The sequence below is a fragment of the Coregonus clupeaformis genome, chromosome 35, assembly GCF_020615455.1.
Source record: "Coregonus clupeaformis isolate EN_2021a chromosome 35, ASM2061545v1, whole genome shotgun sequence".
NCBI classification, from domain to species: Eukaryota; Metazoa; Chordata; class Actinopteri; order Salmoniformes; family Salmonidae; genus Coregonus; species Coregonus clupeaformis.
The window spans coordinates 19,043,649-19,066,126 of record NC_059226.1 but is presented as its reverse complement, the minus strand read 5'-3'; the positions used below and the strand labels follow the sequence as shown (position 1 = coordinate 19,066,126).

Below are 22,478 nucleotides of genomic sequence, written 5' to 3'. Positions count from 1 at the left end.
ATTCCGGATTCTGGTCGGACAGCCAGGGAAAAGTTCCCTTATAGTGCAGATAAAGTTTCCTTCCTTTGACAGCTAGTTTTGAAGAACAGAGCACTGTCTAATAAATAACATTTACCTTACTAGAATGATTAAAGTGATTAATAAGCTTCTGCAGTGAGAATGTTTGGCTGCTTGACCAGTGGTCACTCCAGTCCAATACCGCCCTCATGTGGACTCCTGAGACACTACAGACACTGACGCTAAAAACCATACCTGCACTACACTCAGTAACCACCAGAGAGTGCCCTTGGCTTGGTTTAAGTCATCCCGGTATTCATATAGACAAAGTTTCAGTTTTAGCACAGGCTTAGAACTTGATGTTTGTGAATGTATATTGAAAGCATGGATAATGCAATAACTGTTTGCCATACTACCCCAAAACAAGAACTGGAAATGAATGTAAAAAATGTATTTTAAAAATGTGGTGCTAGCATTCAATTCATTATTATCCACTTATTGGCATCTTACCCCCTCAAACACCCAAAACTAATTTACTTGATCGGTTAGCGGCTCACTTGAAACCTATGACCCTCCACCAATCCCAGCCAGAAGAATTGTAATACGTATTTGTTTAACCAGCTCTTTCGTCTTTAATGACAAACACATACAGACAGATTCTCAATGCAACTACCCTCCTATACAGATGTAGTTGACATCTCACAATTATGACAATAGACAGATCCCCTTTACATAATCCTGTTGTGTGGTCTGTCCTTCCCTCTCACCGGCCTACACAGTCAGTGTAAACATTTACAGAAAATTAATTAACAGGTGTAGAACAAAGACAAATCAACACACAATGACCGATAATCTTACAGTTATGGATTATCACAGAAAATCCAGCTACTTCCCACACCATTTAAATACTCCACACTAATATGATGACACGTGACAGACAGGTTGCCCATAGTTCACTGCATATCACAGATATGTCGTCGAAAACAGAGCAGTCTGTATAGAACGCAGGTCAAAACGGCAGAAAATGACAGGACGTGTGTCAAGATCTACCTCGTACATAAGAGATTCAATTCACTGCATCGCATAGAGAAGAAACTGTTATCAGGATGAGTCATTGTATGGTAGAATTCATTCCCTTTAGACCTTTTTACAGTAGAGGTCTGATTTTATGTGCTTCAGAGAATGAGTGTGTGAAAATGTTTCCAATGTGTTTTGTGTAAATGTGTATTAATACGAGCAGCGATGTGAGAGGGAGATATTGGTAAGGACAAGGGACAACTAAAAACAAACAAACACACTTAAAGACCGAGGAATCTCCTTTACTGGATCTGAGCCTGGTGCCATTTTCTCTCATTTTCAATGGACATCTACTGTATCAATGACAAATCTGCAGAATGACTCAATTTAGACTACCGGAAAGCTAGTCCTTGATTACAATGATCAGAAGTGCAATTCTCACAGTGAGGTTTAAAACACATAATTGGACAGGTATCACAACAAAAAATGCATTAAATAATTTATAGAACACACACAAAACAACCACGGAAATACAGATGTCATTAACTTCAGATTTTCATAAAGAGCTATTTTACCCAAGATCCTGACCCGTGAGCTCAGTGACAATTACATGGGTTCCTGTGGCAATGCCCAGGATGGGTGGGGTCTACCTCACACCAACATCACTACCACATTGGCTGTCAAGCGGAACAGAATGAGGTTATAGGAGTCAGTGGTCAGTGCAGTGTTCAGTCTTCAAACCTTCCCTCCAGAATGCTTTCAAAGGTGAACGGGAGGAACTTGAAGCCCTGGCCTACGTAGAACTTATTCTGGAATTCCACCCTGAAGAGAACAAGAGAGAGGCAACATTTAACGTCAGGCTTATTACAATAAGTAAATCAATCATTGCAAAGATCAATGCTACACAGACATACTAGTCTAGCACCATCAACGGTTATACAAAAATATTTTGGAAGTTAGTCTGAGGAGTTCCTTTAAACTGGAGTTTCTTTGAGGTGTGTCGATGTTAGGCCAGAGGCTGCAGTATTGGTAACCCTTAATGATTGTATCAAGCCAAAGCCAGTTGGATGACCTTTCAACTGAGGAAGCAGACATGCTTGTCATTCCTCCCTACGTCTGGAGGAGGTAGATTTTCATCTGGGTAGGCGCTATAATATTTCACTAGAATACGCTTAGTGGAAAAGGTCAAACTTAGTCAACTAGCACTACTTTCCTTTAGAACATTTATGGCAACAAAGAAAAAGAGATATGCTTTGTGTTTCTATGAATCTGAGATCGTAATTGCTCCCTGGACTGAAAACTGATTTACAGTGAGCTCCAATAGTATTGGGACAGTGACAAATGTTTTGGCTCTGTACTCCAGCACTTTGGATTTGAGATGATACCGCCCCAAAAATGCTAACCTCCACTGTTATTGTAATGGTGAGAGGTTAGCATGTCTTGAGGGTATGATATTTGTGAGTAACTTTCTCGATCATCATTATTCACGATTAATTCAGGATTATCCATAATCATGGTATTAATGTAGTGTTTAGAAACATTCTATTCTTAATTACAATAAAAGTGACTCTAAAATGACACAATACAGTGGGAAAAAAAAGTATTTAGTCAGCCACCAATTGTGCAAGTTCTCCCACTTAAAAAGATGAGAGAGGCCTGTAATTTTCATCATAGGTACACGTCAACTATGACAGACAATCCAGAAAATCATATTGTACGTTTGACCTGTGTCATTGTCAACAAAGGGTATATAACAAAGTATTGAGAAACTTTTGTTATTGACCAAATACTTATTTTCCACCATAATTTGCAAATAAATTCATTAAAAATCCTACAATGTGATTTTCTGGATTTTTTTTTCTCATTTTGTCTGTCATAGTTGACGTGTACCTATGATGAAAATTACAGGCCTCATCTTTTTAAGTGGGAGAACTTGCACAATTGGTGGCTGACTAAATACTTTTTTTCCCCACTGTACATTATTTACTATTCATTTCTATTGGGCACAAAATAATCTGCAACCAAAAAAAACAGCAAATGCATCCAACAAGTTTGTAGAGTCACAAGCTTGATGTAATCATTGCGTGCTAGGAATATGGGACCAAATAAACTTTTGACTACTTTAATACAAGTGAATTTGTCCCCTAAAATGGGGGGACTATGTACAAAAAGTGCTGTAATTTCTCAAACGGTTCACCCGAGATGGATGAAAATACCCTTAAATTAAAGCTGACATATTGCACTTTAACCTCATTCATTGTATAATTTCAAATCCAAAGTGCTGGAGTACAGAGGCAGTTTTTGTTTGAAGTTAAAATGTCAGCATCTAAAATAGAACAAGAAGTGTTTAAGGGGTGACTCCTCTCTCAGCTACTGGAGGAATCTCTCTGGCTGGATCAAATGATGGTTTCGGAATAGGAGTGAGTATGTATGCATGTTGGCCACAGCCTCAGCTAGATCAACATTTACTACTGCTATAAATTTGACAGATGTCTGACATTACTTTGGCAGTTCACTCACATTTACAACTGTGTTAGTTAGAAACCACTAAGAAAAATACATTAAAACACTGGACAACAAAAAAAAAGCTCAGATTCAGAAGGCCTCATTTCCTATTTGTCCTTCCCTAAGGGCCTTTAGGTGAGAGTGGAGCATTAGAATTCCTATGTGCTGGGTAAATACAGTGATGAGTCTGTCACTGACTCAGTGCTGTGCTTTGTGAGGGTGCCAGTGGATGATCAGTTCCAGTTCAACCGGGCTATTCTGAGACGCCAGATAAGGAGCCTGTCCCCTAATGATGGGACAACATACGTTTCTCCATGATGGCCAGCCAGCATCTCACACACAGCAGTCAATGCTCCACTGCTCTATGGGATGCAGAGAGATTCCAGGTTCCTGGCCAGGAAAGAGAGCTGGTGGTGGGAGCTGGAAAACCACAGCTCCCAGTAGCACCAGTCTGCTTAATACCAGTGGGATGGAGAGACACGCTCTGTTCTCCATAGACACACACACACTCAGATGAGGCCCTAGAGCTAAAACAGCTGTTACCATAGATACCAGCTACAGGGCTGTGTCACTCCACCATGCCCCCTGACAGAGGAAACTCTTGAAGACATGCTCCTTCCTTTACCCAAGTCAATGAGGAATCCAGACTAGCAGAAGATGGAGCCCTCCACAGCTTACAGTGGCTGTTAAGTGCAGGGAAGGTACTAGAGGTACCTTAATTTGAGTCGGAGCCAACAGGTCGTTGAGGATTTCAACACATCCTTAATACAGACACGGAGCAATGCAGCAAGGACTCTACTCATACTCAGTGTTAACTGATAACATGGGAGCATATATGAGTGACTCACAGTACAGACTGAACAAACATGTTATGTTGTCTATGTGCAAGAGAGAGCAGTGTGTCTCTCACCAGTGCAGACGCAGTGCGTGCAGGAAGGCAGACAGGCCCTCCATGATGAGCAGGATGCAGACAGTGAGGACGGCGAAGGCCCCGAAGATGATGGACAGGGCAACGAAACCCCCAAAGCTCCTGGAGGACAGGCCAATGTGCATCACCATGGTCCACAGCACCTCTGACAGCTCTGTGGGATCACACAGAGGAAGAGAAGGAAAACAGATGTTTTATTGGAACATTTCAAAGAGAAACCAAAAAGGGTGAAGATAGTATGTCTCAGAGAGAGCGAGCAAGAGAGGAGAGAGCGTGAGAGAGGTTTATGTACTTGCTATGTACTGTGTGTGTGACTCACGTGCGTGTGCCAGGCTGAGAGCCCATAGGCGTAGGTAGGAAGCGGTGTTGGAGATGCAGCCCAGACAATACTCGATGGTGTGGATGGCCTGGTGCACAGCAACGTCCCCAAAGTTAAACTGGAGGACGGAGAGAGAACACACACCGGTATGAACCCCTAGGTGACAGGGACACAACAGTACAGGGACCGGGAGACTCCGGTCCAAATGAGGTCCTCCATCTACAATTAAGTGCATGGCTAAACAGTACCACATTGAGGAAGACATTCACTAGATTAAAACAGCTCCAGAAACACCAGCCTGACCCACTAGTCAGATCTCTGTAGCAGAAGTTTCCCAAGAAGTTCCTTCATTACGACCCATGAACCAGACAAATTAGGATCGGGGCAGACAGTGAGCACTAGTCTAAGAGTGCGGCCCAGTTTACTGCTGCGTGATAGAAGAATCCCTTGAACACCCAGAGACAGCAACAACTCACAGACCACACACACACACCAGAGTCAACAGCCTCAGGGGACAGAACACACACAGGACAGAGATACACACTATCACACACAAGCAGAGGCTTAGAGACAGACTAGAAAGACATGCACTTGGGGTGAGGGGAGGGGGAATGGGGCATGAGTGCCTGGCTTACCACTTCCTCCTCGGGGGCCTTGAAAACAATTGACAACAGGTTAGGTTTTAGTTAGTGACATGTGACAGGACACACAACAGAACACAGTGATGAGAGAAACAGGAGAAAACAATGACATTGAACACAGGAAATGGACGTGTATAATATACAGAAGGTGGTTAGGTGTTGCAGTCGTCACAGGCACTGGATCGAAACTACTGACAAAGTTTCTTAAGGGACTGCATAAAAACATTATGGCACTGGTATCTAGGTGATGCATAGCCATTCCTCCAAAATCATACATTTGTGCATGCTTAGTATTTCGTGACAACATTCTACTGTGACATTTCCAGATATATCTCCTATAGGCCTTTGGTCTTTGGCATATTGTTGTTGTGTTTGTGTCTGTGGTTGCTAGGGGGAGACAGTGATGGGGAATGTAGTGACCAATGGGGTTGGTGACCCACTTCTGACAGTGACAGCAGGTGGGACTGGCCTTTGGGTTATACCCTGCTCAGCCATTCAGGGGAGCTGGTTAAGGCAAAGCTAACTAAAGCTTAAACCTAGTTAACGGTAGTATAGCTATTTACCATATCTAAGACCAAAGAAGATGGTATTTCCCCATTTAACACAAATGAATGAATTAAGTTGTCGTTGAGGATTAACATGGTAAGCATAATTTGGATACTTGACCAGATGACCCGAGTAGTTTATACGCAGGAATTCTGTAAAGGTGGCCTGTTAAAATGAGTTGCCCCATGTTAAAACAGAAATGCTATATTTACTGTGTTAGTTACTTAGCACCCTGCCTGCCTGAACACCTGCTGGCCAGAGGGAGGAGCTGCACAACTCCAAACACACATAACATACACGCACAGTTTGGTCAGTGAACTGGAAACACACTATGCAATTAATAAATGGCTTGAAGCGGATTGCATGGTGATACATGCAACCACTCCAATCCATTCACTGAATGCCTTTTGTTAATGAGCCAGAGCTCGCATTATCAACATGCGATATCACACGGCTCTAAAGCATCTTGGAAATGAATACAACATACTAGAATTAAAAGATTTGTTTCAGCACAGCCATGTCCACTGAATCATTTAGATATCTCTTCTAGTCCAAGGCCATAGAGTTTATAGTGACATGGACTGTGGAGTCTAACATTGCTAAATAAAGTAATCTCCAATCAAATTAAATGCCTCTCCACTTCAAAGGTCAAAAATTATAGGAGAGGAATCTGTGTGAAGTGCTTTGAAAGCTGCTATATAAATCAACAAAAGGTCCTGGGTGTCCGGAACCATAAAAGAGCAAGCTCCGTCTGTAAACCTCAATCACTGCTTCCTGTTGGCTTGTTATGAGAGCTACAGCAACCACAACAAACTGACAGCTTGTCTGGTTTGAGGTTCACAGGAGCCTGTTGTCTTGTTTCACGTTTATCAGAAACTACTGAAAAGGTGAGGGAGAGAACACCGAACAATCCCAGACAGTAAACAGTCACACTGAATCAACTCTAAAACTACTCTGAAATCTCACCTACATTTTTAAAGTTGCTTTTCAGGCATTACAATAATGCACATGGAGTAATAAGAGCTGCTGGATTAGCTTTGTGGTCAGTTTCATTTGCTCCTACCAGATCCCACTTCTATAATGAATACGTATTCTATGCTGTTGTTAGTGAAGCAGGGAATATGAGAGCTCTGGTAACGTAAAGTCCATGGGTTGGGTTTCTATATGTGGCTGATGACTTCATTATTCAAGGTTATTCCATCTGGGCTAGGTCTGGATCATATTGCCTACAGCAGTGTCCAATGGATTCCGATATTAAGTCTTGGGCCAACATTATAATAGACTACTCTGGTCACGTATATAGTATATGCTAGGCCAATAGAGTGGAGGGTGGGGGTATCCTGGTTTCTCACCTCATGCTCGTCATTCTCTGAGTGCTGGGAGAGCTGGTCATGCTGGATGATCTCAGCCTCGTCCTCCGTGGGGCCGTTCCCCACCCGAATCCCCCCAAAGTTCTGGGTGCCCTGGAGGAACAGACAAGAGGAGGACAGGGGTTATTGTTGGGGGTCAAACTCTACACTCTAGATCCCAATGGAACAAAATCTGTGTAGGAGGGCAGATGTTATTACAGTACCAAGTTCTTCTGCCAGAGGTACTGTCGCCGCATAACCAGGGTTTTCACTATCAACATACAGGGAACACACGCCAGGGCTATCAACACCAGCAACGTCTGAATAACCCTCTATAGAGGGGAAGGACATGAGAAAGAGGGATGTTAGATGGGTATGGGGCTTCACACATAATCCCACCATAAAATGGCTTGCTCAATAAATGGACAGATGAAAGAATGGATGGATGTAATGATCACCTGTCCTCTATAGAGGGGTTGGTTGGTGGGGTCTTTATAGTTGAACAGGAACATGTTGATGAAGGCGATGAGAAGACTGGGAGCATTTCTGGAGGTGCGAGCGTCGTAGGCCACCCACTTATAGAAGACCAGGATGACCAGGTACCCAAACAGACTGGCCATGAACACAATCTCAGGGATGAAGCCCAGGTAGATGTTCAGGGGTTTCTTGAAATACCTTCAGAAAAGAACAAGACAGGAAATAAACTGTCAGGGTTCCTTAAAGTTAGTGTGGGATAAAACTATAATTTTTTTTAAAGAGCCCCACCACTTGTTTTGGTAGACAGCAGAGGGATAAGGCTGGGGAAATGTAAACCCTTTGAAATGCATAGACAGTGCTCTATATGCAAGGACTGTAGTTTTAACTTAAATGAGGTGAAACAACATAGGTTAAGCGTGACTCACACGTGGTTGAAGAGACTGAGAGACACTCCAAAAAGCATGTGGATGACACCCAGGATCACTGACATCTTCATCTTGAAGGAGTTGAGGAAGGTCAGCTTGTTGGTGGCGATGTTCCAGATCTGAAGAACACAGTCAAACATAGTTAAAACAATGAAATCAGAATAATGATAAATGTAACCTATTACATTGATCAAAATAACACTTTTTTTAGCTCACTATCCATCTTTATTGTTTTCACAGGGACTATCTGAGTACTCACTGGATCAATGCCAATGGGGTAAGGTCCATTGAAGACTCCTCTTACTGCGGGGTCCAACTGTAAAACCTTGTTTTCATCAAGTGTCTGAAACCTGAGAATGTCAAAAATGGCATGAATCATCACCTTACAGAGGCCACTGCCAACAAGGTACAGTAGGTAAACTAATCCCATCCACAGACAGTATGAGCCAGGCAGAGAGGGATACTTACGACCAGGTGAGGTTGTTAGCGCGGGGGTCGAACATGGGCCTGACGCTCCAGCCAGAGCCAAACAGGTTGAGGGACTTGGAGAAGCAGTCGTTGTAGATGATGCCGGTGTAGATCGAGAAGATGCCCATCAGTAGGATGATGTAGCGCCCAGCAAACACCATGCTGAACATCTACACACAGACAGGAAGTGACACGTTACACTGTTTGATTCTAACACCATGTTGAATATCTACACCCGCAGACAGGAAGTGACACGAACATTGTAGAACGTTGCAGACAGAAAATCCACAAATAGAGCCGACGTGATTCCTTATTCTACATGTCAGAGAGGCATGTTTGTTCTACATAGCATATTTCTATCTGTATGTTGCACTCATGTTGAACATCCACACACAGACCGGAAGCTCAGCGTTCAACACCATAGTGCCCTCAAAGCTCATCACTAAGCTAAGGATCCTGGGACTAAACACCTCCCTCTGCAACTGGATACTGGACTTCCTGACGGGCCGCCCCCAGGTGGTAAGGGTAGGTAACAACACATCTGCCACGCTGATCCTCAACACGGGGGCCCCTCAGGGGTGCGTGCTCAGTCCCCTCCTGTACTCCCTGTTCACCCATGACTGCATGGCCAGGCACAACTCCAACACCATCATTAAGTTTGCCGACGACAACGATGAGACAGCCTATAGGGAGGAGGTCAGAGACCTGGCCGTGTGGTGCCAGGATAACAACCTCTCCCTCAATGTGACCAAGACAAAGGAGATGATTGTGGACTACAGGAAAAAAAAAAGAGGACTGAGCACACCCCCATTCTCATCGACGGGGCTGTAGTGGAACAGCTTCAAGTTCCTTGGTGTCCACTTCACCAACGAACGATCATGGTCCAAACACACCAAGACAGTCGTGAAGAGGGCACGACAAAGCCTATTCCCCTCCACAGGAGACTGAAAAGATTTGGCATGGGTCCTCAGATCCTCAAAAAGTTATACAGCTGCACCATCGAGAGCATCCTGACTGGTTGCATCACCGCCTGGTATGGCAACTGCTCGGCCTCCGGCCGCAAGGCACTACAGAGGGTAGTGCGTACGTGCCAGTACATCACTGGGGCCAAGCTTCCTGCCATCCAGGACCTCTAAGGCGGTGTCAGAGGAAGGCCCTCAAAATTGTCAAAGACTCCAGCCACCCTAGTCATAGACTGTTCTCTCTGCTACTGCACGGCAAGCGGTACCGGAGCGCCAAGTCTAGGTCCAAAAGGCTTCTCAACAGCTTCTACCCCCAAACCACAAGACTCCTGAACAGCTAATCATGGCTACCCGGACTATTTGCACCACCACACCATCTTTTTACGCTGCTGCTACTCTGTTAATTATTTATGCATAGTCACTTTAACTCTACCCACATTTACATATTACCTCAACTACCCGGTGCCCCCGCACATTGACTCTGCACCAGTACCCCCCTGTATATAGCCTCCCTACTGTTATTTTATTTTACTTCTGCTCTTTTTTTCTCAACACTTTTTTGTTGTTGTTTTATTTTACTTTTTTATTAAGAAATAAATGCATTGTTGATTAAGGGCTGTAAGTAAGCATTTCACGGTAATGTCTACACCTGTTGTATTTGGCGCATGTGGCAAATAAAATTTGATTTGATACGCTACACTGTTAGAATCTCAGGACAAAAATACAAATGTTTCTGGTCTCAGTTACATTTTGTTTTAGCCATAAAGAGGATTTGGTTATTTATTCACACTCCAAAAGCATCAACTTGAAACAAACTGGCCATCATGATGCCACTACAGTGTTAGGGCCATAGTAGAGATAATCTGTCTAAAGCGGAGAGGTAACCAAGCCCATTTAGTCACCAGTAATGGCGCTAGAGGCTGGATAGGGGGTGAGGGATGAAGCTGGTGGGCTGATGGCAGGGGTAGTGACGGCCATACCTCGTTGTCGTTCTTCTGGGCGACCAGGCGGCTCTCTCTCAGGACCAGGTAGAGGGCAGCGCAGGTCATGAGCACCCCATGGCCCAGGTCCCCAAACATGACAGCGAATAGGAAGGGGAAGGTGATGATGGTATATGGGGCTGGGGACAGGGAGGGAGGGACTCATGAGCATACACATGGAGGAATGGGAGACTGAACCAACCCAAGCTCACACTGACACACGTACCAATGATACACAATACAGCATGATCAACAGTGATGGGGTGATAATGGGGGAAATAGACTTGGCACCGGGGGTGAACATTTATCACCTGCTTTGGCGCAGTGATCTAGCCAGCTGGATACATTATGTGAGTTATGAGATCCCTAGAAAATAAAGTCTGCTGCCTAGTGAGGTACATGAAACAATACCTTTTATCTGAACAATAGGCAGTTAAATTATAAAAAGGGGAATGAAGGATGGAGCGAGAGGAGGTTGATTGTGTCAGACGTGGTTACCTGGGTTAATCTCACGGTAGTTGCCGATACCGTAGGCGTCTACGATGTTCTGGAAGCCCGAGGTGAACTTGTTGGTCTTGTTGAAGGTGGGCGGGGTCTGCTTGGTCTGCATCCTGTTGAGGATGGAGGGGACGGTGGAACCGCTCTTCTCCTGGAGACCAAGACAGAAAAACGGTCAGAGAATGGTCAGGAGGACCACAACACCACCACTCAGTTTACCTCGACTCCCTGTAAAGGTTTTCAGCCCTACAAGGCATTGAGAACAGCAGGAGTTGCCCAGCTAGCTCAATCTCCCATGAACATGTCTAATAAAGGGATATTGCGTTGTTCCAGCCGGAGTCCGACTGTCAGATGGCCTGGGATCTCCTCAGCACTCAGGAATGAGAGGAATCCTCCTGCTTTCCCCATTAGTCTGTAGACTGGGCACTGGGACCTTCCATACCTCCATCACTCACACAGATCTGCAACATCTTCAATAAATCAGATTAATATGACAGATGCATTTCCACAGCTGGTTTGGCGATGAATCTATCACACTACATGTATCATCTGATCTCCCACACCTGCTGTGAGTGAAGGACAACAGCTTGTCCAAGGGATGCTTTGATGGCTGAGATAGAAGCAGAATCGTTGTGTGTTTTAAGGGCAGTATGTCCTTGTGTTTCTCAACAAGACGTGTGGGGTAAAAATAGCCTGGTGGGATAAATGCAGCATGGAGAGTGAATGCTGTGCGTGACAGGGTTAAGCCCTTACTGGCATGAACAGGACAGGACAGGACAGGTCGACAGGACAGGACAGGACGACAGAACAGGACGACAGAACAGGACAGGACGACAGAACAGGACAGGACGACAGGACAGGACGACAGGACAGGACCAGGAGTGTGTGTGCCTATGTCTGTTTGTGTGTGTTCCTACTTCCTATGTCTGTGCAAGCCTCCCTCTGAGGGAGAGAGTGGCAAACAGACCAAGGTAAAAAAGGGAAGACATTCATTCCTTCCAAGCCCCTCATAATTGTTTGAATCCGCTCCATTCCAACCACCCCTCTAATGCCCGACCTCCCTGGTGTACCACAGCATGACATCCTGATACCGCTGGAATCTGGCCTCCTAATAGGTGTAAAATCCTCACATATCCAGCACTCACGCAGTGCCTCTCCTCGCCCTGTTAGCACTGTCTCTCAGTCTGGATCTGTTACGTCTTAACGCCCTAGCAGAGTCTAGGCATAATGACCTCACAGCTGGGTTAAGAGGTGACTACGAGGCTCACTGGTTCTTAATGCTACTGTGTTTCTATCAATGAACTTGACCTAAACAGTCTCATAGAAATGTTCCCATTAAATAGATTTGGAATGTATAATCCTTAAGGATGCATCCCAAATGGCACCCATTCCCACTATTTTTGACCAGAACCCTATGGACTCTAAAGGTAATAGGGCACCATTTGGGATGCAACTTAAAACTTCACATAGGATTTCATGTACCTCCATGCCTCTAGTCTAGACAGGTGTCCACTCAACTCACCGTGCCTCTGCGCAGGGCGAACTGGATTGAGTCCATGTCTGATACGGGGCACCACACCTCGGCGATCAGACACTTCTGGGTGACATCGATGTTGCACAGGTTCAGGGTGTGGTAGATGGCCTTCATCTTCCTCACCTTGATGAACCACACCCTGACGGTCTTGGCTGCAGCCTGCAGCACCCGCTGTCTGTGGTCCTCCGTCTGGTTCAGCACCTGGAGATGGGAGGGAGATTAGGGTTCGAGCTGAGGTAATCGATGAAGACGAGATATGACTAGGATGCTACTGTAGTTGAAACCTTGTGTGGCTGGGTACAGAATATATCCCACTGTGCAACTAGCTAAGGTGCAAGGTGCTCTGTCCTAGACAGTCTACCGACTGTTCATGTGACTTTCTGACAAAGTTTGCAGGCAGTTCTCAATTGACACATTCGCACTCTGAGCATTTAAAGTGATGTCTAACTTAAACCGACCTCAATTGGAAAACTAACACATACAGGCCTAAATGTAGGCCAGGACCAGAAACTGTGGCATCAGGACAATCCTCTGGCAGTTTCCACTCAACACTATAACTGTGTGGGGAGTGGCATTGAACTGTAAATGCTGTTGCAATGAATCATGTTTTCCTTCTTATTTGTGGAGATGGTTCATATTAATAGAAGGCTTTGCTGGGCAGTGTGCACTGTGTGATCAAGTTTGATAAGGGGTTATATCTGACCCAGGATAGCAGGGTTTCCCGTAAGAGCCGGCGGAGGCATTCTCAGGTATGCAGCACTGACTCATATCAAGTTGTCTTATGATCAACGGATTGCTAACATGCCGCTACCCTACACCCACACACACTCTTGCCCACGTTGTCGAGACCCTCTCACGCCCACACACTCTGTTCACTCCCAAACTAGCGGGCCGGGCATTACCCCTCCACCCTCACCCTTCTCTCTTGTCGACAACAATCCCGCCCCCGTAGCGACAGGCATAACAGTGGCCCCTCAAACAGCGAGGCAAGCAGTCCCAGGCACTTACTGGCAATGCGAGGATGTTAACATTTCTGGCAGACAGGAGGCCTGCCAAACATAATGTCCAGACTGGGGGCTGTGACTGATCCTGAGCCACAGAGATCCTAAACACACACACACACACCACTGACTGTCTGTATACCATAGAAAAGTGGCATGTTGAGTGACTCATTTTTTAAAACTTCAAGCTAAGCCGAGAATGTGAGTAGTAAATGTGGTCATTATGTGAGTGTGGGTGGAGTGGGTGAGAGAGTGGGTGGCTAATCAGCTGAACTCTGTGTAAACCACCCTGATGATCAACTGGTTTCCTATATGGTGAGGCGAATGAGTGAGGGTTCCTCCGAGCCAAACAAGGAAAGGATGCCTCTTATCCATCCAAGTGTAAACAGTCTACACCACCAGACTACGTAGGGCTTTGGAGCAGAACAGTACAACACAATAACAGAAGTGGGTATTCCCAGAGGGAGTATAGGGTTTCTCTTAGTATAGGGATGGTGTTGCTCCATACAGCGCTGCTGTTCCATGGTAGGCTAAACTACAGTTCTGTCTGTGAGGACTGGACTTCTAAAGATCACAGCTCACATGTTGCTCAACAGCTGCAAAAGCCAGAAAACACTGAGACAGACATTGTTCCTGGGTCACCAGACACGGTTGGCACAAAGAGACAGGGTGTTACACACTGGATTATAATACCAAAGAGGTGCTCTGTGTGTGTGTGTGTGTGTGTGTGTGTGTGTGTTTGTTTTGGGATTGGCCTTCACTCCCAGTCCCGTGCCTGTTTTTGCCACCGTTTTAGAGCGGTGAGTCACTGTGCCAGGTTTAAAGGTGCTCTCCCAAAGCCAGGCCAGTGTGTGGGCGGGAGAGTTTATCCACTAACATCACACTGGTGCCTCCATCACCAGCGCCTGGCACAAACTGGCAGGGGCAGATCCATTTCAGCCACCTCATGGGCCTGGCACGGCACAGATGACAACCGTTTCTGACCGCTCCTTGTAGCTTTTTCACACCCAGCTCCACCCAGCCCATTGATGCTGACGCCCACTACCGCCAAAGAGATGAAGTGAGACAGACACTCTGAAGCCAGAACGTTTGAGATGATATGAGCACTGCAGACACAAACAGAAGTTAACTCAATTTGAAGGCCTCCCTAATGTGATCAGCAAACATCTAATCTCCTCTGTGGTCTTGTGTAATAAACGATCTATTACGGCAAACACTGCTGGGTGAACTAGTGTCAGTCTTTCCGTCCACTTCATCATAATTTGGCTGAGGGCTTAGTACAGAGGAAATAGCAGTGGTAGAAAGTGGAACTGAAATTTCCGTGGAGATTGCATCAGCAAAACGCAGAGCAAGAAACCTGACTATGCAAACGTCTAACGTTAGCAGAAAAAAGGTAAATAAAGATCCATCCAAAAAGCAGGTCAAAAGGTGAGACTAATCTCATGTTCAACAATAGAAAAAAGGTCACTGTTCTACCTTCAGAATGGTAGACTAAAACCGCCTTTGAATTAGCCACATGCGGTCACATACCACTCCCCTCCCCACCACCACAGCCTCCGGCAGCTGAGTATACAGTTACAGAGAAAACAGAACACTGATCAGAAGCCATGATAGAGCCCAGATCAAGTTCACAATGAAAACAGATATGAAAGAGATATTGAAAGACTAACCCATATGAAAACAGGGTGATTTCTCAGGAAAACTGTAAGGATCTGTTAGATTTAATGAATGTAACAAGCCATTATATAATGTAAATATCTGTTAGTTTTGTCTGGCTGACTGTGTGGGTGGACTCCCTGTGTTACAACAGGCCAGGCAGGTCGTACCATCTGCAGGTCATCGATACGGGTGGCCACCCCTGCAGCCATCTCCTTCCTCTCCTGGGGGGTCTCTGGACATGGGTACAGTGACGCTCGGAACCTGAGGGGTGAAGGAGAGAGGGGTTGATCAATTAAGGAGAATGTCTTAACAAAACCAATCAACCCAGAGTGCCTGGAGGGGAACAGAAAACCAATTCCAACATTCCTCTGTCTAGATTGGTTAGTGTTCCTTGAATTTGTCAACCAATCACTGCCCCTTACCCTTCACATATCTTCCTGACCCGAGTCTTCAGCTGATCTCCTTGGAAGAATATGATGAACACAGACTTATAGACCTGGTCACCCTGTAGAGGAAACATCAACATGAGTTAAGTGAAGAGGAGACAAAATATTGCCTGATAGTGATACTTCTGCTCTATCATAAAGGGTATGGATGAGGAAGCATGAATAAGGACATCAATGCCACTCATATGACAATCACGCAATGACACCAAGCAGTCATGGTACAACAGTATACGTCACAAAATCCTGCATAGTTTTTGTTCCCCTAAGCCCTCCAATTTATTATACTAGTATCAGTGAATAGTTACTGACCGTGGCAGGGTCCTCCAGTGAGTCTTCAATGTCTGCCTGCCTCAGGAACACGTTACCACGGCAAACCCTCCACAGCATCCTCTCAAACGTAGGGATGCGCTCCCTGCCGATCACCCCGGCAACAAACCTACAGGAGGACGATAAGGCATGGATCAGCATTTACAGTAGATTTGCTACGAAATGTATATCCCTCATCTCAACCTTACTTCAAAATAAGGTGTTTGATATTTGCAATGAGTTCGGTCCCTAAATGGCAGCTCAACTTGTAGCTGATCCAAGATCAGTGCGTATGGCAACGGCCTGACAGAATGTACCCCGGGCACATAAGGATGGAGGTCATTGATTTTGTTTGTTCACACTGGTGATGGGAGCACTGCTGATGAAAACATCCTCTCTGAATAGTGGGGGACATAGGAATGGGAGCTGAGGGCATAGGGGCAAAGGAGGCGCATCAAACATAGACAGACTTCAGATGGGAAGCCCTAGGGCCCCATCCGTACCTAGCAATCCATTACCAAATGAGTTCCAAGCTCTGCCACCCAACCACAATATTAAGCCATTTTAGTTACGGTTTTCTGATATTGTGAATTTTTCCCCGATTTGCTTACTTCTTTTGCTGTGTCTTTATAATGACATTTAATCACATATTTTCTTCGTCTCTGTCTGCAAATAGATTACAACCTTTGAAGTCCCCCTTCTAGACTGTATTTGTGTCCATGTATCCATTTTGTGTTGCTGGTGTTTGCATGCTCTGTAAACAACTGCTTATCATCATCATTTCTGTCCATCTGCTCACACTCTCTGTCCACAGAACCCTGATAAACAGAGAGCTACATCGTACTGTCAAGCAACAAGCTAGAGTGGTAGCACCTGTAGTAGTAGTACTGGCTTCTTACCAACCATTAATAGTAATTAGGAAACAATTGGCCACCGATACTGACAGAGCATGTGGGCTGTCAGCTTAGGGACTAAGTACACACAAAGACACAGCACCGCCACACACACTCCGTCAAGTGACCTTAGTTGGCCGACTAATCTGACAGCCTGAGCTTGTGTGGGCGAAACCATTGGTTAGGTGTTACACTGACTCCACCTCCAGGAAGGAACAGATGGTTTAATGTAATGGCGGTCCTTTTATTGACCTTTAAGTCTGGAGGAGATGGCTAATCCATCCTTAATAGAGTGGACCAAGGACTCAGACTCACCCCAGTCTGAGAGGAGCACGGGTCCCTGCTTCAGCAGGATCCATCAGGGTAGATGACTCCTCCAGCAGGTTGGGCTCCTCCATCTGCAGCGGGGTGGAGAGAATGACAACCATTACATTTTGACCAAGATATTTTCAGGCAATTAGACGTGTGATAACACATTTAGAAATGCAGCCCTGTTTTCAGGAACAACTGCCTAGCTTTGTTGTTGGGGGAACTATTTACAACCTGGGAAGGTTTGACGGTTCAGTGGCTTGAGCTCTGGGCAGGATGATATATTGAACAAAACAGGCCAGGCTAGTGAGATGGTCTTCATAAAACATAGTAAACAGCTAGCTGATGTTTATATGAACAGTAAATGATTGGCAAAAAAGATTACACATTTGGCTGAATGATTCACCCCCATGCGACCTCATAAGCACTTGTAAAAGAGGTGATAACATTCTAAGTTCAAGTAGCTTTGCTTGCAAACTCAGTCGAGTGGATTTGAAGCAGGTCAAAAGGTACAGACAGTAGGTAGTCTTGTCTCCGTCATATGAGAATGACTATCTGTGTATGGCGTATTACTCAGCTATGTAACCTAGTTGCATCATTAAACTTGAATAACTGGTCTGGGGTTGGGCAAGTAATAACCTAACCGTTACAAATACACAGGCCTTAGGCTACCATATAAAGTACATAGGACGCGTGTTTCAAAAAGCACAAAGCAAATGTTAGCAGACATCTGATCCATACTAAGTTAACATAATCTTATGATACACTATTTAGTTGCAAGGGGCCTAGTCAATAAGGCAGCCACAGAAACGCTGTGAGTAAGAAGTGAATCGGTTTGTGTACAGTGGAGATGACCTCATTGAAGAACTGCTGGGTGCGGCGCAGGATGTGCTTGAGCTCCGTCAACTCCAGGAAGTTCTTCTTCAGGGCCTCTTGGTTGGTGTTGATCTCTTTCAGCTCATTCTCCAGCTTCTCAAAAGTGGCCTATAGAGACAGAGGGTGATGGGGGAGTTAGTGAGCTGGGGACATGGTGAGTTGAGCACTTTGTAACTGGAGTGGATTCTTAGACACGAGTGAGAGAACGGGGAGAATTTACCTCCAGGTCAATCATGTCCCTAGGGAGGGGGACCTCTGGGTTCTCTCCTGTGTCCACCATTGGAATGTTGGCTTTCTTGATCTCCTTCTCCACAAACCCTGTGAGAGAGCGAGATGACTGGGTCTGATTAGGGGTAACTAAAGGCAGTGATACTGTTGTAAATATGGGGGAGTATAATGCGTGAAGCAATGGGTTAAACACTTGAGCTCACTCACGCAGTTTGCGGTCCATCTCCTCACATCGACGCACTTCATTGACAAACTTGCGCTGGAACACGTTCACGTCTGGGTTCAACTGTAATGCAAACATATCAACTATTCAAAACCTTTGCCATCGCAGGGATAAAAATGACTTCAATCCATTTGCCATTTTCTGTCAATTAGAGACAAACATTGCGTTGTAACACTAAGATGTATTCAAAGAAATTGTAGCTTAGGCTACTTCTATAAAAATATTTGTGAAACTGCAATAACTCATCCAGGAAACCTCAGTGTGAAAACAGCATATCTTCTGAAAGCAATGCTGACACCAGTTAGATATCATATGGTCTTATGAATGAGGAGAGGTAGTACAACCAAATAAAGGGTATAATAACACATACTGGGTACAACAGCTAGTCCCTTCCAGTGTTTTCCCTAGGATTTTTTTCAGAAAGTGTGGCAAAGTTAGTGTGGGGGGTAGGGAGGTTGTCCTTATGCTGGGGTAGTGTGGGGGCATGCACCCCCGTGAGTATTTTTTGGGGAGAACGACTGTGAGAAGGTCACTTCTGGTGACTTTTTAAAAAGGACATTCTACTCCAAAATGCATGAAAGTTAAATTATGTTGACACCATCTGAAATAAAAATTCCCTTTAAAAGCATTATAGACTAACTGATGCAGCATAGCAGCTTCAAATAAATAGGCTGAAGCATGGCATTGCCCATCTGTATTTACCTCATTGAAAACCCCCAAAGACTCAATGAGTCAAATGCTACAAATATACACTGAGTGTACAAAAAATGAGGAACACCTGCTCTTTCCATGACATACACTGACCAGGTGAATGCTATGATCCCTTATTGATGCCACCTGTTAAATCCACTTCAAATCAGTGTAGATGAAGTGGAGGAGACAGGCTAAAGAAGGATTTTTAAGCCTTGAGACAATGGAATATGGACTGTATGTGTGCAATTCACACGTTGAATGGGCAAGACAAAATATTTAAGTGCCTTTGAACGGGGTATGGTAGTAGGTGCCAGCCACACCGGTTTGAGTGTCAAGAACTGCAAAGCTGTGGAGTTTCACGCTCAACAATTTCCCGTGTGTATCAAGAATGGTCCACCACCCAAAGGACATCCAGCCAACTTGACACAACTGTGGGAAGCATTGGAGTCAACATTGCCCAGCATCCATGTGGAATGCTTTTGACAACTTGTAGAGTCCATGCCCCGACGAATTGAGGCTGTTCAGAGGGCAAAAGGGGGTGCAACTCAATATTAGGAAGGTGTTCCTAATGTTTTGTACACTGTGTACATCATAACTTGTCACTCCAGGGTTTCTTCTGGAACAACAGGTGGCCAATTTAAAGTTAATTTTCCTGCAATTCCACGCCATGACATTTGGTTTTATTTATTGGAAATTCTCCCTGTCTATTTTTTATTTTGGTGATTGTTAGTTCTCAAATATGATCTTATAAAAAAAAATGTATAGGTCCATTATATTTTCTACATACTTTTTCTGGTTTTAGTCATTTATGTTTAAACTGAAGACGTTTCACCATCCCAAAAATTTATTATAATAATACATTTTTTGAGTGGCGGCAACAATTTAGCAGCGGGAAATACTGCCTTTGTTTGTTTCCCCCACCCCATATGATCCCTTCTTTCCCATGCTCAGCCTGAAGTGTCAACTATGTGCACATGATAAAAATGTTGCAGACGCAAAGGTATGTGCTTTCACAACCATCTGACTGATGTTACTACAACAGACTACCATATTCATCTACCTCCTTCCTGAGTATGTCCTTTGTTAACAGCCATACATTACACTGTTCTAGACCTATATAGCCTGCAAATGGAAGGAATGAGATGCCACCCATTGACAGACAGAATAGCCCTCAAAATAAGAAAATAAGTGTTAATAATCATTGAGTCTAGCTCCAGAGAGCATCACAATGAGGAAGGGAAGAAGAGAAGGCTGGACGACTCACATCACGGAATTGCACCATTCCGATCTCTCCCAATTCGCTGACGCAGCAGTAGGCAGACTCTGATTGGAGGTAGAGCTGGGCCAGGGTCATCTCCTCACTTCTGAAGAGTTCCCCCATGGTGGCGTAGTGGGGTGCACCTGCTCAGCACAGCGATCCTCCTGGATATCTAGCTAGGGACAAAGATATTGAAAACATCACCTACACAGTAAACAGGAGAAGCTGAGTTCTACCAGAAGGGATGAGCCTCCAATGTTTTCAAAAAGACAGCCAACTGAGTATACATAGGCCTACATTGCCAACAGAGTTCCCTTGTGTTGTTTCCTTTAACACAACAATAGCCTTAACTTTTTGACTTGAAGTGTAATTTCAGAGAAAAAGATTAGCATAGACCTGCACCCTCTTCTAATCTGTGTGTTGTAAGGATGACCCTAATTGTACAGCAGTAATGAACAGTCTGTATTTTATTTATTTTTTATTTTTAGTCATTTAGCAGACGCTCTTATCCAGAGCGACTTACAGGAGCAATTAGGGTTAAGTGCCTTGCTCAAGGGCACATCGACAGATTTTTCACCTAGTCGGCTCTGGGATTAGAACCAGCGACCTTTCGGTCACTGGCACAACGCTCTTACCCACTAAGCTACCTGCCGCCCTATGGTGTGATAGTTTACACTTGAGCAAGGAGCAGGCATGTGACTGAAAAAATCTGACAACTAGCCCCCATAATCATTGCAGGAATTCAGATTGGCTCATTAGTCATTATTTTGTCATGAAACTGGGTAGCCACTATAATACTTCTAAAAGTACCATCATATGTGACAGTAGATCCTCATTGAGTTTCATCTCACAATAGGCCCCCCATCTCATCTTGTACAATCAATGACAGATTTTCTAGCCAAGCCAAGGTTTTGAGTTTCTCAGTCTAGGGTGCAAACTGACTCAGGACAGACAACAGGTTTTCACACAATATTAATTAGAAGTAAGTTAAACACACATATTCAGATGTTCTTGAAGTGCAAATGCCTCGAGTGCCATAACAGGTTTAGTTAGCGAGCTATGGATTAAGCCGCATCATATGACCTGCTGTACCAGTCAAGCAGGACTAAATCTTCAATATTAAAACACTATAACTACAACGGTTGATCAACTAGTGGGGATACATTTAGCAAACTATTTCGTTAAAGTCCATGCAAGAGGAGCTCTAGAGTAGGATCACTGCTTATTTAGCATATCTGCATGAACATGTTTTGACAGCTCGAGCCAGGCAGTGAGTCTGATCAGCTGTCAAAACACACTAAAAACACTACTCGTTAACTAGCTACACAATAACAAAGCAGTTCCCTCTAAAATTCGCTAGCCAACGGTAGAATTAATTGTCAGCGTATATCGACGACGCAAAGCCGATATGCGCGGACAATTAATTGTACCGCTGGCTAACTGAGCTAACTAACATTACTAGCAAGCTAGCTAACTAGTTAGCCATGGCGCAGGCGAAGCACTTATTGGACCTGGGCAAACTTTCTGGTAACGTACGCTGGCTAACGCTGTTCAGCAAAAACAACAATGAGTACAAAATGGCTAGCTAATGTTCTTATTCGACTGACACTCAGGTTATTTAGCTATGTGACGTCTATTGACAGAAAGCTAGATAATCTTAAACCATAGCAAGTTAAAGCTAGCAAGCTACATTAGCTCGCTAAGACTGAGTGAGGTGGATGTCACTGAATCATCCGTAACGTTTGCTTTACTAGCTAACTAGCTACCGGAAAACCCATATTTTGGAAACAATGCTGGTATTGAACAGCGAATACTGTCACCAAAACATCAATTTCTTACTATTGTTGTAGCTAGCTACTAGTCTTCTGCTCCCCAGTTTTCAACGCTGTTCGCAACCCTGTTCCACACACAACGCTCAACGAAATGTCAGCTGACCAGCC

The 22,478-nt window shown here is 44.6% G+C and overlaps 1 protein-coding gene across 5 annotated transcripts; it reads right to left on the bottom strand.

The window, feature by feature from the left end:
* Positions 1-605: 605 nt before the first annotated feature.
* LOC121550546 (V-type proton ATPase 116 kDa subunit a1) lies at positions 606-22,478 on the bottom strand. Of its 5 annotated transcripts, none has more exons than XM_041862850.1 (22): positions 22,378-22,478; positions 20,545-20,714; positions 18,572-18,650; positions 18,357-18,454; positions 18,104-18,244; positions 17,267-17,349; positions 16,062-16,188; positions 15,729-15,811; positions 15,474-15,567; positions 12,635-12,847; positions 11,113-11,263; positions 10,615-10,754; positions 8,673-8,842; positions 8,464-8,554; positions 8,205-8,323; positions 7,761-7,977; positions 7,527-7,634; positions 7,306-7,416; positions 5,402-5,419; positions 4,767-4,884; positions 4,430-4,601; positions 606-1,836 (listed from the first exon to the last, which is right to left on the bottom strand). In XM_041862850.1, exons 2-22 carry the CDS (start codon positions 20,659-20,661, stop codon positions 1,743-1,745), a joined length of 2,544 nt encoding a protein of 847 aa, XP_041718784.1. In that variant the 5' UTR covers positions 20,662-20,714; positions 22,378-22,478; the 3' UTR covers positions 606-1,742. The 5 variants fall into 5 exon arrangements, with proteins under 5 accessions (XP_041718784.1, XP_041718787.1, XP_041718786.1 ...); XM_041862853.1 differs by having other exon boundaries at positions 18,116-18,244; XM_041862852.1 differs by having other exon boundaries at positions 20,545-20,710; positions 22,378-22,476.

Coding starts and splice junctions, on each gene's coding strand:
- LOC121550546 (XM_041862850.1), bottom strand. CDS start 20,661: ATGGGGGAACTCTTCAGAAGTGAGGAGATGACCCTGGCCCAGCTCTAC. Junction 15,812..16,061: donor CACTGGAGGACCCTGCCACG/GTCAGTAACTAT, acceptor TTTCCTCTACAG/GGTGACCAGGTCTATAAGTC. Junction 7,635..7,760: donor AACCCCTCTATAGAGGACAG/GTGATCATTACA, acceptor TCCCCTCTATAG/AGGGTTATTCAGACGTTGCT.